The 17693-nt window shown below is 39.4% G+C and overlaps 3 protein-coding genes across 5 annotated transcripts; 2 read left to right on the plus strand and 1 right to left on the minus strand.

The window, feature by feature from the left end:
* The first annotated feature begins 1837 nt into the window (after positions 1-1837).
* Positions 1838-4538, plus strand: LOC131335843 (dof zinc finger protein DOF5.6). The gene is made up of 2 exons (XM_058371377.1): positions 1838-2096; positions 3200-4538. Exons 1-2 carry the CDS (start codon positions 2046-2048, stop codon positions 4124-4126), a joined length of 978 nt encoding a protein of 325 aa, XP_058227360.1. The 5' UTR covers positions 1838-2045; the 3' UTR covers positions 4127-4538.
* Positions 4539-9413: 4875 nt separating this feature from the next.
* LOC131335850 (uncharacterized) lies at positions 9414-11617 on the plus strand. 2 transcript variants are annotated; one of them, XM_058371385.1, is made up of 2 exons: positions 9414-9542; positions 10694-11617. In XM_058371385.1, exon 2 carries the CDS (start codon positions 10871-10873, stop codon positions 11453-11455), a length of 585 nt encoding a protein of 194 aa, XP_058227368.1. In that variant the 5' UTR covers positions 9414-9542; positions 10694-10870; the 3' UTR covers positions 11456-11617. The 2 variants fall into 2 exon arrangements, with proteins under 2 accessions (XP_058227368.1, XP_058227369.1); XM_058371386.1 differs by having other exon boundaries at positions 9427-9542; positions 10887-11617.
* A 1599-nt stretch (positions 11618-13216) lies between these two features.
* Positions 13217-17167, minus strand: LOC131335838 (serine/threonine-protein kinase ATM). 2 transcript variants are annotated; one of them, XM_058371371.1, is made up of 3 exons: positions 17021-17140; positions 14534-16833; positions 13217-14500 (listed from the first exon to the last, which is right to left on the minus strand). In XM_058371371.1, the coding sequence occupies exons 2-3, from the start codon at positions 16760-16762 to the stop codon at positions 13496-13498; spliced, it is 3234 nt and encodes a 1077-aa protein (XP_058227354.1). In that variant the 5' UTR covers positions 16763-16833; positions 17021-17140; the 3' UTR covers positions 13217-13495. The 2 variants fall into 2 exon arrangements, with proteins under 2 accessions (XP_058227354.1, XP_058227353.1); XM_058371370.1 differs by having other exon boundaries at positions 13217-16833; positions 17021-17167.
* Positions 17168-17693: the final 526 nt, after the last annotated feature.

A 17693-nucleotide genomic window follows, 5' to 3' on the forward strand; every position in this document is an offset into this window, starting at 1 on the left:
ACGTTATTCATGTGGGTTTTATTTTTTGAGCTGAACAATCGAGCCCCATGTAAGATTGGGTCCGATCTTCTCTGTCTCGAAAACCTTTGTTTCTCTGTGTCGAAAATTTTTCGACAGGGAGTGATATTTTTTTTTAATGTTTTAAATTCAATGGCAAAAAAACACACATGGAGACACATAGATTATCGGCATGAAGGATCCTGCCTCGCATAGGATCCTGCCCTAACAACATTGTTATTCGACTCTACTTTCACTAGGAGCCCCAATTTTCAACTCAGCTTTGCTATGAATACGTATACATACACATATATATGAACATACCCCTGTACATATGGTTTTGAGACCCGAATTTGGTTTCACAAAGATGATCGAAATTGCTTATTTTGTTTAAAATATTTTAGTTAGGATTCCCTGTAAAAAAATTATCTCAATCAAATGTCGGTAAGAGAGTTTACAAAATATCCCACTTTGCATTAGATGTATATTGACCTGATTTTTTTACTAGATATCCTTAAAAGATATTTTAATAAAATGAGCAACTCTGATAATTTTTATGGATCCGATACCGGTCTCAAAACCATATGTACGCAGGGTATGTAATGTATGTAACCATACTAGTACTGTTTTCGTTTTTCACTGGATTGTGCAGGACCAGTATGGAAGGGGTTCAGACATGGGAGAAAGAATGCACGTGGTCTCCACAGGAGGAGACACGTGAGAAGGGGGGAATTTATACCTTGCTTGCGGAGATGAGCTAGTGGGGTCCACTTTTGTACCACTATCAAAGAGAAGGGTCCACACAAGTAGAGTGATCTTTCGGTTTTGTTTTGTTTTTCTTGTCACTTGTTGGGGAGAAAATGAACATCCCTCCGCTATAGGTGCAGAACGGCCGATTTTGTCATTCATTTCGAAAATTGATGGTTCGAATCTTAATAAAGTAATGACGGTTCAAATTTATATATGTTCATACTTAATCCGAGCTATTCGTACCATAATAAATGACTAAATCAACCGCTCAACACTACTCTAAAAGGAGATGCTCGACAGCATCCACGGTCCGGGAAAATAGCCCCCTCTCTGTCTTTATCCCAAACACCCAAATATTCTCCCTCCTGTCACGTCAAACATTAGACATTATTATTAGTAGAAGATTTGCCCTGAATTCGACGCCGTGATTTTCTGGCGTTAGAAAATCCATAAGGATCCTCTCCGATGGAGAAAAGCACTGGACCATGCAGTTTTGCTTCTTTCCGGCACTTTACTTAAACTTGTTTCGACAATCGAAATCGTTTATTTCGGAAAAAAAATTCTATGTGAAGTTCAACGGCAGAAAAAATTATAAAGATTTGATATTAATGAATGCAATCTCAAAATCCATCTACCTTAGAAACCATTGATTTGCACATGGAATCAAAAATTTGTTATTTCGGGTGAATTATACGTACGGTTGCAATCGTTAGCTCATTAGTGTTCGAACAACTTGATGCTTGAGAAGGTTGCACGTCTTGGCAAGGCCTATGAAATGATCAATTGGGAAAGAGCAAGAATAGCGAAACCGGACCGATCTAGGTTTTTTTTGTCCAATCCAAAAAAAAAACCCCAGCACCCGGCATCATCAACGGCCCACTTTTGTCCCAACTGAATTCTTGACTGTGAGTCGTGATTGAATCACAGCCGTGGGTAGGCCTCTCCAAAGCAGAAGTCATGATCTAGTGATCTAGTCCATGTAGCTAGCTAGTAAAGCTGACGTAAGTGTGGGGTGTAGATTTAGAGACAATAGACAGACAGTGTGGTGGCCCACTTACATCGCCACCGACGGTTTTAGCATGCCAGGGGCTTGCTCCCACCACCACCTTTTTCTTCCTTCTTATTCACAAGTCTCCTCCCACCCAAATCCATACAAACCCAAACCCAAACTCTCTCTCTCTCTCTCTCTCTCTCTGAAGAAGAAGAAGAAGTGAGATGCAGTACTGTTCTTGAGGCCTGAGAATTAAGTTTATTACTTATCACTTTGCCATATTTTCGTTAAGCGATCGATTAGTTGAATGGCTACTCTTACTTCTCTTCAAGTTTGCATGGAATCAGATTGGCTTCAGGTATATATGCATGATCTCTCGATCTCCAATTGGGTTTCACTTTAGCCGTACGTCCTGTTGTGTTTCTTTATTAGTCTTTGTGGAGTAATTTAGATTGTAGCCCTTTCCACTCGAAAGATATGGTCAATCAATCTCCCAATAGGCTAATTAATTGATGCCCTCCTTTAATTTGGCCCCCGGAAGTGTATTTTTAAGACCAACATGGTCTTAGAAATAAGACTTAAGAGGCTACCTAATGCACGAGATTCCTACTGCAAAATCACGAAATTTTCCTATTTTCATGGGCTAAGAATTAGGTGAAAGCAAACTATTGAAAAGTCGTAAGTGGAGAGAGAGAGAGAGAGAGAGAGAGAGAGAGAGAGAGAGAGAGAGAGAGCAAACCATACAGATGCTAAAGCACAACAATAGGATAACGAGGTAGGTTGGAACTTGGAAAAAAGAAACGTAAGGAGCCAAATGTATCCATCTTTCGCATTTTATATATCTAGATATTCCATAACGAAAGAATTTATAAGTAGCATTGACAATTCGGTATGAATTTGGAGTATTTAACATAATGACGCGTCCGTTGTAATCATAAATAGTTTAAACCAAAGCACATACAAGAAAAATGATTTTCGCACCTAACCTTTTTTTTATAAATGCACTTCGAATTAATTTGTCTTACGGTGTTTTTGTTGTTTGTACTTTACATACTAGGAGACAAATTTTGAAGTCCATTTATAAAAAAAAAAATTGCAAAAATCGGTCCCTTGGATACAAATTTTTTGACTTATAATTCGAACATATGAACGACACGTAATTTTGAATTTATGTGAACCTCTAATCATACAACTTCTTTTCAATAGTATAGGCACATTTCGAGCATCCTTGAAGGACAAGGAATTAATGTCCAGTACGTTCATCGATCTTAGTGACAAATTCTGACACATTATCTTTTGAACAGCAATTCTTTTTTATTAATCTTTGAAATTGTTATAATGATTAAAGAGAACAAATTCTGACACATTATCTTTTGAACGGAATTTTTTATTATTAATTTTTGTTTTTATTACAAAGACTAAAGGGAACAAATTCTGACACATTCGAACCATATATACCAGGGTGCCATCCACGAGGACTCGCCAGGAATGGATTCTTCTTCACCATCCGGGGAAATGCTGACATGCTCAAGGCCCTTAATGGAGAGGAGGCTAAGGCCCCCACACGACCAAGCACTCAAATGCCCGAGGTGCGATTCAACCCACACCAAGTTCTGCTACTACAACAACTACAGCCTCACCCAGCCCCGCTACTTCTGCAAGACCTGCCGGAGGTACTGGACCAAAGGCGGCACGCTGCGCAACATCCCCGTGGGGGGCGGGTGCCGGAAGAACAAGAAGGTCTCTTCCAAGAAAACGAACGAAAATCACCAGCCCAACGGCTATGGCGGTGGCCAGTTAACGCCCGGTTCGTCCATGTCGAGCAGTCCGACAGATCTCCAGCTGTCGTTCCCCGATTTTCAAATGTCTCACTTGACCAACATGATGGGGAGCCATGGTGGTGTGGGGTTCGGAAACCCTAGTTTCATGGAGAACAAGTACAATGCCATGCTTGAAAGCCCTAACCCTAGCAGGGCTATTGATTTCATGGAGAGTAGTAATCCAAGAAACCATGATTTTATGGGGAATGTGGATCAGATGGGTATGGTGGGTGCAGGTGGGATTGGTGATCATCAGCAAATGAGCCATGGTTTGGCTCCTAATTACTTTCATGCCCTTTGCTCTCCATTTGGTGGGATGTCTGTTGACCAAGGGCATACTGGTAATGGACCTTTCATGCTTCCATATCATGAAGGAAATGACCAGGATCAGAATATTAATACTGTAGACGTGAAGCCAAACACCAAGCTTTTGTCCCTTGGGTGGCATGATCAAGGTTGTTCTGATGCTGGGAATAATGAGCACTCTTTTGGGTACCTTAATGGCCTTGGATCATGGACCGGGTTGATGAACGGGTATGGACCCTCCACAACAAACTCGTTAGTCTAAATTAATTGAATCACCTGATCAGCGTACGCAATCAACGGTTCAGATGATTTGCATTCTGGCTTTGATGATCAATCTGCAACGTCTATGGACCATAAAATCTACTAATAGACTAAGTGCATGCCTTTGTTCTTTTCATCTTTTGGTTCTTTTAATTGACTTTTAACTAGTAGGAGTGTGAATGAGAGGGTGTGAGATTCAAAAAATGACTGCCTAGTGACATATGGTTGGTGTCTCCATCTTGTTGTTTTATATTGGTATGGTTGAACCTCTTAATGCTTTTTTGTCTTAGTTGGTGTCTTTGGTGGAAGACATTCCAAATAGTGGGATTTTGTTGAAATATCGAGGGAGATATATATATGTAGTAGTTATTTTTAGTTCCACAAGCTAGAATGTGTTAGAATTGTTATCTTTATTTGGTAATTGTGTAAGAAAACTATTAGCTAGAAATTTCTTGACTGTTTTGTTGCATCTTTTTACATGGTGCTCTCGACGAATGAAAAATCACATTACACACATTAATGTGATCAGTCAGGTCACCATGTAGTTTGTCGTACATATACTTAATTACCAAGTGTTGAATAATTAATCGGTTGTGTATTATTTAGCACATCTTTGTATGACAATCATGATGATGATGATGATGATGATATGCATGCTAATTTGTTGATGAGTGATCTCAAGTGGCTTGTTATTGTTTTAGTGGTTACTGATAAAGTATCCCCCTTCATTGCTGGGGGGTGTTTTTGACTTCAGACAAGAATTAAAGAAGGAAAACAAAAGCAGTATTCTCAGGGACAAAAAGCAAAAAATTCTCTAGAAGATTGTGTCATTGCATGTGATTTGCATGTACCTCGGCAGCTTCCATGGGGAAGTTTATTAATTAAGCCATAAAAGAAAAAGAAAAAAATTTAGGAGAGTCTAGCTAGGGACAGGAGTAGCTTTCCTAGCCTGCAACTTGGATATTGTCGAACAATTTCCATTGTGTGTTCGATCTAACTTTAAAGTATCGGTATTGACCAAATTAATCTGGTACACCATTTTTTTTTTGGGTCAAAATTGTAGGAGTATTAATAGATAACCGCGGTCGAATCATTACATCAAACGAAAATGTCGTGCGCAAGAAGAGTACCCGGCCAGCAATCATGAATTGGGAGGTCTAGCTTTCCGAGTACAAAAGCCAACACCTTGCAGTCCGGAGGCAGCCAACGCATGAGCAACCGCCAAGGTCAGCTCATATATTTTGAAGGCCCGAAGCAAATTTCTTATATTGAGCTCCTTATATATTAATGAATTTCTTAAAAAAATGATAAAAGTACAAAAATAACAAAAAACTCAAACTAAAAGGATGCAATTATGACAATATAATGAAAAAAGATATGATTGCAAGAGTTTTTGAAGAAAATAAGATACAATTATGTTTTTGTTTAGAAACATTCTAATATTAATATGTAAGTTACATTACAATGGGGTCTTAATTTTAGACCAAAATTCGGAGATCGAAAGCGGCACTTCTCTCGCCTCTCCTATGAGCCGGACCTGGCAACCTCATTGGCAGACCGTAAAACAAATCAAAACTCACAGATCCGTACGTATCTAGCTATTTTGTGATTCATTAGCAATATTTTAGCATGTACCATATGAACTTATTTTATGATTCATTCACAACATTTTAGCGTGTTTCGTAACTTTTGTTTTAGAATTCATAACTTTTCAGCAGTACGATTCGTAAATTTTCATTATAATTCATAACATTTTGGTGTATTTCGTAACCTTTATACGATTCATAACTTTTTAGCAATACAATTCGTAACATTTTCTCTATAATTCATAACATTTTGGGGGGTGCATATGATGTACACCCAAATAAGGGGTGTGTATTGTAGTCATTCCCCTTAACGAATATCCGCCCGCAACAATCACCTTAATTTGGTACCTTGCACCTCTAATTATGTTCCGGCTAAAATATGGGCTGATAACGGTCAATACGGTTAATATATACCAGACAGTACCTATAATAGCGGACAGTACATGACTACTTTTTTAAAATTAGTTTTCTCTTCTAGTGTCGGTCAATATATCGGACATTATCAGTCAAAACCAGATGTATATATTATACTAAATTTTTTGATGTAGAAAAATAACACTAATAGCAATAAATTCAAAATGGTACTTGATATCTCACAAGTACGGCGGTACCGGTATATACCGTACCACTTGGCACATGTTAGAGGCTTCTTATGGTTATTTTAACATCCATTCACATGATTTCACAGTTTCACTGCACTTATTAAAGTGCTTTTAATGTGAGTGTCCAATTAGCACCTAGCCCCATTGGGCCAACCCAGGTAAGAGCCGGACTTGGAAATCTGTGGACCAACCATAATTTTGTCCACAGCCCAAATTCATGCACAACAACACAGTAAGCGGGGAGCAGCCAGAGCAGTACCGTTGGAAAGCAGAAGCGAGAGGTATTACTGATGGGAGGATGAGATTTTTACACACAATAAGGCATTTCTTTCTGTTTTTTACTCTCACTCAACTCCCATCTACATAATAAAGGAGAAAAGTTTTTAAATCTTATTTTTTTATAAATCCTAATCATTGATTTACTCCATAAATCCTACAGCTTCCAACCCCCCCCCCTTCTCTCTCTCTCTCTCTCTCTCTCTCTCTCTCAAACAATAGTAATTGCACAATTGTCGCTAATTAAATCTCACGTTCAAAATTCATATCTCACTCTCTCCTCCTCTCTCCCTCTCCCTCTCTCTCCCTCTCCCTCTCCCTCTCTCTCTCTCTCTCTCTCTCTCTCTCTCTCTCTCCCTCTCACACACACACACACACACACACACATCTTTTAGCTCTCCGCTCCCAAAGCCCAGATTGACTCCATTTTTTTTTTCCAGTTTAAATGGTTATTTCAATTACAAAGCTCCCACCATTGTCCAATCTGTAATAGGATTCTACCTTTGGGTCGAGATTTGATTTTGCAATGATTCCCTTCCACCTCCCCCTCCCAAAATAAAAAATAAAAATAATAACAACCAAATGCTCCATATTCTCTATCTGTGTGTGTGCTATTTTGAAATTTTGAACAACCCATTGGCGTTACATAAATAAGTTGATACTTTGTTCACGGTTACATTATTGATTTACATGTGTGCTGATTGATCGATCCACGCATTCGGGCACTAAAAGAACTCTGTTTGAACCTAATTTAAAAACATATATTCCCGCATAAATCAATTTCGTTGGCAGGGGTGGTCAATAGTTCATAATTTATTTTAGTTGTATTCAAAATGCGTTACACTGTGCCTTTAGGCATGGACAAACCCTAGTACTTTTACAATATAAATTACAACCTATATATAGGCAAAACCTGAGAAGAAATCAAAGATGTGATGAACTCACATGCATTTATTGTTCCAATCACAAAATATATTACGAAAGCTCAAAAAGTCTTCAAATTTGGTGAGGAATAGTTCTCTTCGTTTTATTTCTTCTTCTTCCAAATCTTATCTCTGACTAAAAATCCCACTTGCCTTTCAAGCACCAAGCCTCCATTAGAACAGTTGAACCACGTTTTTGTCATTTAAGGCTTTCAAGCTTAACTACTTTTCAACATACAAGTGGTTTTATCAATTTTTGTCACGAAATTGAACAAAGAATTGATCAAGCCCTTATCGATATACGTCGACTGAGTCAATTTTTTCCAGGAATTCTTAGAAAAATATTTTATACAAATTGAGTGGCTCTATCTACTTGTGTGGAATTCTAAAATGAGTCCCACACAACGTGTACACCAAAATAGTGTACCCATATTGTTTTTCAACCCAAAAAAAAGCTCTTAGAATTGATTATAATATCACAACAATATTCTTCACAATCTGCAATTCATTTTTTAGAATTTCATATTCACAAACAACATTTTCATAATTCATTTAAGTTATATTACCCCTAACTAGTCCCCGACACACATAAGTGGTCGTCGTATTTGTAATTGTGCAAATACATTGATAGCACAAACACACCAAAGGCATGTTTGAAAAGCGTGAATGAAATAATGTTAAGTTAAAGTGAATAAACATCTCCAACTCTTTTAATTGTTAGTAATTATTAGGATGAAAAAATTTATGAGCAAAAGCTTACAAAAATTCATTAAACACAAAATAAATCCAAAAGGTCTGTACGTCTTGCATTGTTTTTGTCTTTGATCAACTTTATCAAGGTTTTTATCACAACTTTGTACAATTTAAATTCATATCATCATGAGGAACCAATAATTCACAAAATTATTGATGTAAAACTATTAAATACAATTTTTTTGAATAAATATCAAAAAAAATTCAAAGGATTATTAAGCCAAACCAAGGGTGGAGTCAGGAATTTTGGTTATTGAGGTCAAAAATTAGATTCATAAGCAATATATTTTTTCTGCGCACAAGTCCAAAAATAACTAAATTAAGAGGTTAATTATAAGATTGATATGCATTAATAATTCATTTTTACCTCATAATTGACCCCAAAAGACTTGTTATATATGTAAAATAATGCATGATACCCTCATTTTTAGTACTATCAACTCTTGAAAAGAATGGAACGCTTGGGATTTCTGTGCATTTAAAACAAATTTGGATAATTTAGATATTTTTTGTAGGGTCAAAATGACAAAATTTGGTTACAAATTATCAAATGTTCTTGTGAAAAATTAAAGTCAATGGGATCACTATACATCACTTGTCCCTAAGGGCGTGTTTGATAGGAGGTTTGGAGGGGAGGATTGGATTAATAATTCCATGGGGTTGTTAATACCTTGTTTGGTTAGGTTTTTGTAGGGGGGATTAGTTGTTCCATGGGATTGTTAATCCCCAAAAATGGGGGTATTAGCAATACCATGGGGGGGGGGGGGGTGTTACTAGTAATCCCATCCCCATGGGATTGAGCAATACATGTTTAAAAACTCACTTCAATCCCAATCCCAATTCTAATCCTAGCCTAAACAAACATGTTATTTACAATCCCTTCCCATTTTCAATCGAATCTCAATCCTAATCCCATGCAAAACAAACATGAATAAATAATTCATCTCCTCATTAATAATTCCACCTCATTCTCAATCCCAATCCTAATCCCATATCATTACGAATCCCCTCAAAACGAAATCTGCAATCAAACACGCCCTTAGTGCCTCCGCACATGAGCCAAACCATCCTCCGAGTCCCGCCGCAAGTAAATATTGTTTGAAGCTATTTATGTGGTAAAACTGTTATGTTTATAAGTTGAAGGTTCAAATATGTAAAATCAAGTAACATAACATATGTCTCTAAACCCTAATATACAAATCAATCAGAATCTGAACTGCTCCAAAATCCTCGCTAGCTCCGGCGTCGATCGGCGGCTCCGGCGATGATGAGAACAGGTATCTCTCTTCTCTCTCTTCCTTTCCAACGTCTCTCTCTCTCTCTCTCTCTCTCTCTCTCTCTCTCTAAACCATCCTAACCCATCAGACGATGGGTGATTCGGACGGATGTGAAAGGTGCCAATCAACGCGGACGCCGTTTACTTGGGAAGTAGAAGAGTGCAGGATTCTCGTTGACAGTGCCTTTTTTTTCCTCTTTGTACTACTCATTTCTGCTTTATACTCTGTAGTAGGCTCCCACCAAATTTGGGCAGTCTGAATGCTCTCGAAGAGCTAAAAGGAAGGAGAGAGAGAGAGAGAGAGAGAGAGAGAGAGAGAGAGAGAGAGAGAGAGAGAGAGAGAGAGAGAGAGAGAGCTAGCCGTAGTCTTCCTGTAGCTAAGCGAATGTGGCTTTGTGGGCTTCCCCCAAGTAAGGATAGATAGTGAAACCTTGAGGTTTAGGACTCGCTTTGAACTTCTTCCCCTCTAGATAGATAGGTATAAAGTCCTTCCTCTCCTAAATTCAGGTTTTTATTACTTAGATGGATAAGGTTTTCCCTCCTCTCGCTTCATTTTGTTATCATATTGATGCTCGGATCTTGTACTGGCCTTCATATGTACACAGTTATATATAGCAGATTCATTCCATACGCAAAATCTTTTGTGAAACAACTTCATGATTCATCTGTGTGGTGTTGGTTGCTCTTCTCATGAAAAGTTTTTACCTCCCTGTTCTCCTTGCAGGGAATTGTGCGCTCATCGTTACAAAATTATTTTTCACGTTGTTGGTTCTTAGTTAAGCTTAATAATTTTGTGGAAACAAACACAATGCACCTTTATACCTTATGGAGCAGAAACAAAGTTCCAGTCCCTGTTTTTTGAGAACCAGCAATGCAACTAAATGTTATCTAGGTTCTTGGTATTGATTTTTTTACCTCTATTGGTTATTCAGGATAGATACAGATGGCATTCAAGTTCTAGTTTCTGGACCCTTTATGGTCTAACTTGTAATTTGCTCACTATCATTGGTTTTGTAAGTAGCTAAATGAACATTAAGTTCCCTGTTGTTGTCATTGGCCTATGTGTTTGCACTCTTCTTTTCTGGGTTTTTTGGAGAGTTCTTCAGAGAGAGGAGGTGATTATTTTGCTGATCTCCTGTTTGTTTTTCGCAGGTAAGGGTTCTTCCGATTGCCATCAGAAAGTAAAAAGCTTATGCGCAGCAGTCACATCTGTGCTGAATATACATTGTTAAGATAGATTGGTTCAGTGATAAATAAAAAAGAAGAGTAGATAGGTCCATCAGTTCCTTTTCACCTTATGAGCTGTATTTTTCATGAACTAACTAGACCATGATGTTCATTGCAGTTGCTAGAACTTTTCGCCTCCATCATAATCTTCCCAAAAGTACTGGGCCCTTACAATATCGCTCATTCCAACCTGACTTTGTTCCTAGAGATCCCACAGCGAAGCCCAAGAGGTACAAATATCCTGCCTTCTATGACCCATATGGCCCTAGACCTCCACCTTCTGGCAAAATCATTCAGCTTGCCGAACGTATTGCGGCCCTACCCACAGAAGAACGTGCTCAAATTGGTCCAACTCTTAGAGAGAGGCTCAGGCATCCCAAGATGCAACAGATTTCAGTAGAAGGCCTGGACTTGGGCCCTCAGGGAGGGGCATCCACTGGATCAACAAAGGCTGAGGAGAAGAAAGTTGAGAAAACTGCCTTTGATGTTAAGTTGGAGAAATTCGATGCTTCAGCGAAAATTAAGGTAATCAAGGAGGTCCGGTCTTTTACGAGTCTGGGATTGAAGGAAGCTAAAGATTTGGTGGAGAAGGTGCCTGTTTTGATTAAACAAGGAGTCACCAAAGAGGAGGCAAATGACATAATAGAGAAGATAAAGGCTGCTGGAGGAGTTGCTGTCATGGAGTGACAATCCATCCTTGTTTTTGTAGTTGTAGCTGTTTTATCTGTTCAATTAATAGAAAGGATGAAAAGCGAGTTTTGCGCAGTTGGGCTATGACTTTTTTGTACCCAAGTCAATTCGCAACTAAGGTTATGATGAAATAAGTAATTGGTTTTAGCAGTCCTTCAATTCATGGTTTGTCGAAGTTTGAATTTACAAAATTCGAAACTCTTTTCTTGCATGATCAATCTACTCTGGGAGTGTACTCATCCTCCCGCAGCATAGCTGCCTTTGGCTGTTTAACCAGAGAGTGGTGGATTTGCTCAGTTTTGTCAATCTGGTAATGTTAGAGCACCTTCGGCTTTATTCTTTGAGGCATCGGCTTTACATATAGCATGGGGGATGGCTGTGGATTTGGGTATAAAGGATGCAGTGTTTGAGTCAGATTGCTGAATGGTAATTGATTGCCTTAGGAATGGAAATTATCAATGCCCATGGGAGATTGCATCTATGGTCGAAGACATGAAGTGCTGGGCAGCATCCAGAAACTGGACGTACTCGAGGTTGTGTAGAGAACATAGCAAAGCAGCACATTGGCACGATATGAATTTTGTATTCAATCCAGGTTGTAGTTCGCCAGGGCTCGAAGGCCTTTTAGTATAAGAGATAGGCCTTCCTAGTTCTTTTTTGTTTCCTCTGTAATCAACGTTTGCCATCTCAAAAAAAAAACTACTCAGGAGCAGTCTCTGAGAACTAAGCTGATAACGATGGGCCTATTCTGTGTCTCTGTGCGGGGGTTACCGGTACGTTGGAAGTATCAGATTTGAATTTCTGTAAGGTTGCTCGAAAAGCTTTCAGATTGCATATTCGCATGGTTGTAAAGCTTTTATCTAAATTCATTACAGGCCATTACGGGCAATTTTTGTTTCCTTTGATCAACTTCCACCAAGTTTATGGTACTCACAGCAGCTAGCCTGAGTTATGGAGGTTAGTTTGTAAATGAGCAGAGTCAAGTTCCCTTGTTAAGTCGTTAAGACCTTTTTTTGAAACGAAATCCTTCAAAACTTTTAAAAAATGTTTTCAAGCTTGGCTTGTTTATTAGTCGAATCAGTTTTAAACAAGCTTTAATCAAATAAATCACGAACCCAGCTTAAGCAGTATCATAATTAAAGACCAGAAAACAAGATAAAGTTCAGTTGCTAAAAAATGTATTGAAGTTCGATTTTTTTTTTTCTATAACAAGGCGATTTCAAACTGCGTTTTTTAACGAGACACGCTAGAGTAGATTGATTCGTTAACCCTATCATGATTGGTTACTCATTTGCAAAACCTAATATTGGAGGGGCAGCATAAACGTCAAAAAAGAATGTCATCACAGCATCAGTCAATGCTTCCACGGCAAACACTGCACTTTGCCAAACAAAATTGCCCTTGGATTGAATATAAGCAAGGGTGAAGGGCATATTTGAAGCTGCACCAGTACTGTACGTGGTATCGAGGATTTCTTCCCATCGTCAAAACTTAGAAGTACAGACCGCGGTGGCAGCAAAGACAACAATTCATAGATTTAGATTCTTAAATAACTGTCTAGTCTAGGGGGGGAAAAACTAGAAGAAAATTTACAGTGCAAAATTAAACTGCTGCCATGACTATGGAAACAAGAGCTCTGGTAGCATGTGGCCGGTTCTTAGCACATCTAGGTTCGAAATGTATCTGTTCGGATATAGAAAATTAGAAATAGAACCTTACAAAAATTTCAAGAAGTTATGCTTATTCTAACAAGAAGAATTTCTGAAAGGCTGATGAAGCAGGCTGATTGCTCTTGGCTTCATTGCAAGTGGTAGTAGCAATAATGATACATGTCGCTCCCTTAATTTACAAATCATTGCTTTCTAACCAAAAAGGATTTCAGTTCTAACATGAGAGAGAGAGAGAGAGAGAGAGAGAGAGAGAGCAACTAATACCAGAAACAAAACAAGGAGTCAAAAGCAACCCAAAAACCTACCAAAAGCACCAGACTAATAGAGCAGCCAAAATAGATGAAGATACATAGTTTACATGGTTGAACTAAGAAGAAGAAGAACCAACCATGGTGCTAACCTTCTTCAGCAGGCCTTTCACTTCAGTCTCCAATTTAGCTCTTGTCTCCGGTGAAAGATCATCCCCCGCCTTCTCCAGCATCGAAGTCATCATCTCCAAATTCTTCCTTATTACAGAAAGGTCAGGCGTCTCTCCCGTGATAGGTTTTAACCCATAAGGCTTTCTTGCTGGCATCTTGAATCCCTCTACAGTCTTTGATGTCACAGGAACCCCAGAAGCAGCTGGAAGATGATGAAGCCCATAATTTATAAGGGCTGGCCCAAATGGGCTGCTCTTTTCTAAACTCTTGAATGCATATCCAGCATCAGAGCTGTTTTCAAAGACCACCTGTGCACTAATGGAATCACTCAACGCCTGTGTTTCCAATTCCTTTATTCGTCCAAACCCACAAAATGTGGCAGTCAGTGCTTCCTTTGAAGGCATTGGAAATCCCTGCGCAAATCTTAACAGAAGAGCAAATCCAGACGCCTCCCCAAGTGTCTGCACTTTATTGTAGTTAATACTGATTTGCGGTACAAAACCAGCAATGGGTTTATTCTTTCTCCTCTTGCGCGGGGCTTTACCTTCGCCAGCTGGCAAGTTGGCCCCCGGTGAGATGGGATTAGCAGCGTTTCCATTCAAATCTGGTATGGGTTCCACAGATGCTTTCTCCTTTCTCTTCCTCTTTTTGGGTCCAGGCTTACCAACTGGCGAGAGCAGGTCCATTAGGTCTTTGTGAAATGAGCTACTTTGGTCAGCATTGTTCCCATTAGGCTCCATTTGTTTAGCAGTGACTTCACTCTTGCTACTCGGATTTAATGAACTGGAAGCTCCTTTCATCCCCTCCTCTTTATGTACCTCAGCAATATCCTGGGTTGAACAAGGACCCATCACTTGCACATCTTTCAAGAATGAGCCAACTTGAGCATTGTTTCCGTTTACATCTACCAAACCAGTAATACCTTCAGTCTTCGCCGAAGCAGTTCCGTCCATCTTCTTTCTCGTTGTCGGTTCAGATTTGTCGACAAAACTGATGACGTTGGTCGTCATTGAATCTTCTAACAATGAACTTGGTGTACTACAGTTTCCATTCAAATCTGGCAAGACAGCGGCCACTTTGGCCTGGTGAAGCTCTACATTTATTCCGGCCCTTTTCCTTCCCTTCTTCGGTACCGACATACCCTCTGATGTAAGACAGCCTATCGTCTGGAAATTTATCATGAAAGGGCCACTCGTAGGATTTCCATTCACCTCTGAAAAGCCAGGAGCAGGTATAGTACGTGGATCAATGGTTACCATTTCCTTCTTTCTCCTCCTCCTTTTGGGAATAACATTGGGTTGTGCTTCGCTCCACACCTGTGTATCTGAACCCGTTGAGCCAGCAAAGGGTTTCTTTACCCCGGATTCAGTAGACTCTTCTACCATTCCCCTTGCCTTATCCGTTGGAACTTCAACTCCGGGTTCCGTCTGGAGAATAATGCGGTCTATCTCACCGTTAGACTTGTCCTGAAACACAGAACTTCTAAATCCAGAAAAGAATCTCTCAAATTGATCAAAATGTTTACTTCTGTGAGAATGTAGACAATCTAGAGCTGCAAAACGAAGTTCAGAGAGCATATTCGAGGAAGAGAGCCCAGAAATTGCTTGCATAGACTTCTTCTTCAGTAACTTCTTGCCACTAGAAACAAGTGAAGGGGATCCCACGGACTGGCCATCGATGATGTTATCTACCTTCCCACCTTCTGTACCATTTTCTTCTGAAACGGGTGAGTTTTTGCCTCCGAAACTAAGATCTGTATACGGCGGCGACAAATATCTGCTCCTCCTTCTTTCTCTTGATTCATAAGATTTTCCGGATTTTCCCCCATTCCCTCCATCACCTGGAGAAGCGAATTGGCAGTTATCTATATGTGCAACTTCAGCACTTCTATTTCTGGCTTCAGAATTCTCGTTCCCCTCTTCAGAAAAATCCCTCCTGCATTTCTCAAGCCCCATATCCACCTCCACTCCGGAAACCTTACCTAAATCTTTCATATTCTTTTCCAAGACTCTATCGCTTGAATCTCCTGACTGCTTCAGTTCATCTTCAGCAGCACTGTCTTTCACATCGGTAGTTCCCCTCAGCTGATGCATAGACAATTGACGATGCCCTAGGGCACGATAGAATGCGTACAAACGATTTCGGGTAGCTTCAAACTCGAGCATTCCAGGCATAGAAATATCCAAGGCAAGGAATTTGACAAATGCAACAAAATTTTCAGGTTTGAACTGATTCACAGAATATTCCTCAACGGGACACAAATTGTTTAACATCTCCAAATCCTTACTTCCACCATTACCATTCGATAGAGCATCGAATGTGGCTTGATTTTGTTCTCTCAGGATACAAGAACAAGTCATCTGTGACTTTACACGACTACCAAACTCGTTCGCAGCCTTCTTTACAGCACCATTGAAGTTCATAGAATTGCCTTGTGCCGACATCTGTTCAAAATTCTGGACAAAAGGCTTCAGCTGCAATGGGGAGCACCAAACACAACTACCGTTTCCAAAGTACTTAACTAGGAGAGATGCCCTCTGGTCAGAGTTTGCGGCATCCTTCGGTGCATGTAAAGGATCGACAATCAGTCCAGGCCACCACGACTGAGTTTTTGTTTTAACCCATACAAGATCACCCATGGATAGCTTAAATTCTTCTTGTGCTTCATTCCCTGCTTTTGCTTCCCAATCTATGGTGCCATTTTGCGACACACCAAGAATAGAGCAATGCAAATCCGAAACCTCAACGCTTGAATTTTCCCCATTGCCAGACAACAAAGCCCTGTTTTCTTCGTAAAGGTGATTCAAATCAACTTGTTTATCTAATTCTAATAATCCATCAGGCGGACCAAACACTTCAACAAAAAGAGAAATACCATTCCCAGAACTCTCTACGACGCTTTTCTCAACTACAACATCCTCATTCTCAAAAACTATCGAACCCTCTTTCGGAACTGATACATCAACATTTTTCAAACCTTTTCCCTTGTTTTCTTCTGTATTACAATCAACAACTTCAATTCCTTTTTTGTTATCAATAAACCGACTCAGAAGTTCCACATTGCTAACTCCCATGCCCCTACTATTGGAATCAAACCCCCCATCATTTTTACTAGTCAAATCAAAAGCTTCTTCTTGGGTTTTGTCAAATGGGTTTTGAGCTTGACTCGGACTAGAAACCACAGCTTCCTCATCTAGGGTTTCTGGGATTCCCATTGTTAAGAGTTTTCCCAAAAAGGCCACACCTTTTCGTTTCCAAATTTAACAGCTTCACATCAAATTCAGAGCTGATCAAAAGCAGAAAACAATAACATAAAATTAAAACTCCATTCTCGGTATTTTCAACTCATGGATTGATTCCAATCAAACCACAAACACATTGAAAAGTGAGGAAAAAAACCCACTATCCGGAAAGAGAGAGAACTTAAGCATTCACTGACAGATGTAAGACTACAGTAAAAAAAATCGAAGTACCTGGAAAACAAATCTGAGGTTCTGCATTTCTGAGGAGTGTAAGATTGACTGACTTCGATAGATCTGTGCAAGGATAAGAGAAGGCAGGGGCAGTCCGGTGATTCTAGAGAGAGAGAGAGAGAGAGGGCAAAGGCTATGATGCTCCCAAGTGGTATGGGAGCATCATACTCCCAATGAATTATAGGCAATACTTACCATTCACTAAGGCAACACTTACCATTGTATAAGGCAGAACTTACCACACTTGTGTGGTAAGTTCTGCCTTATACAATGGTAAGTGTTGCCTTAATGAATGGTAAGTATTGTCTGTTCTGTGATAAGTAATCTTCCGTTTTTTAGATCAAAACCGCCTCATTTTTAACAAAACCACCCTATTTTTAGTTTTTGATTTTGATCTAAGGGCTGTGATTTATCTATTTTCAATCCAAAGGCTGTAATTCATTGGGAGTATGATGCTCCCATACCACTTGGGAGCATCACAGAAGTTTTGGAGAGAGAGAGAGTTGTTTTGGCAAGTAAATTTTTGTTCGGTTTGTGTTTAGCCTATAAAAGGAGGACTTCTGCAACAGAGATAGTAGTGAGTCTAGTGACCATACTTTTCTCTCTGAAGTGGAGTAAATAGTTGGGGAATTTTTATGCCGGCCCAAAAATTTAGGCTCGGTCTTCATTTAGT

The sequence above is a fragment of the Rhododendron vialii genome, chromosome 8a (assembly GCF_030253575.1).
Source record: "Rhododendron vialii isolate Sample 1 chromosome 8a, ASM3025357v1".
NCBI classification, from domain to species: Eukaryota; Viridiplantae; Streptophyta; class Magnoliopsida; order Ericales; family Ericaceae; genus Rhododendron; species Rhododendron vialii.

Excerpts from the sequence above, each read along its gene's own strand:
- LOC131335838 (XM_058371370.1), bottom strand. The coding sequence starts at position 16,762 with ATGGGAATCCCAGAAACCCTAGATGAGGAAGCTGTGGTTTCTAGTCCG.
- LOC131335843 (XM_058371377.1), top strand. The coding sequence starts at position 2,046 with ATGGCTACTCTTACTTCTCTTCAAGTTTGCATGGAATCAGATTGGCTT. Across the intron at positions 2,097-3,199 it reads TGGAATCAGATTGGCTTCAG|GGTGCCATCCACGAGGACTC; the intron begins GTATATATGCAT and ends CATATATACCAG.
- LOC131335850 (XM_058371385.1), top strand. The coding sequence starts at position 10,871 with ATGATGTTCATTGCAGTTGCTAGAACTTTTCGCCTCCATCATAATCTT.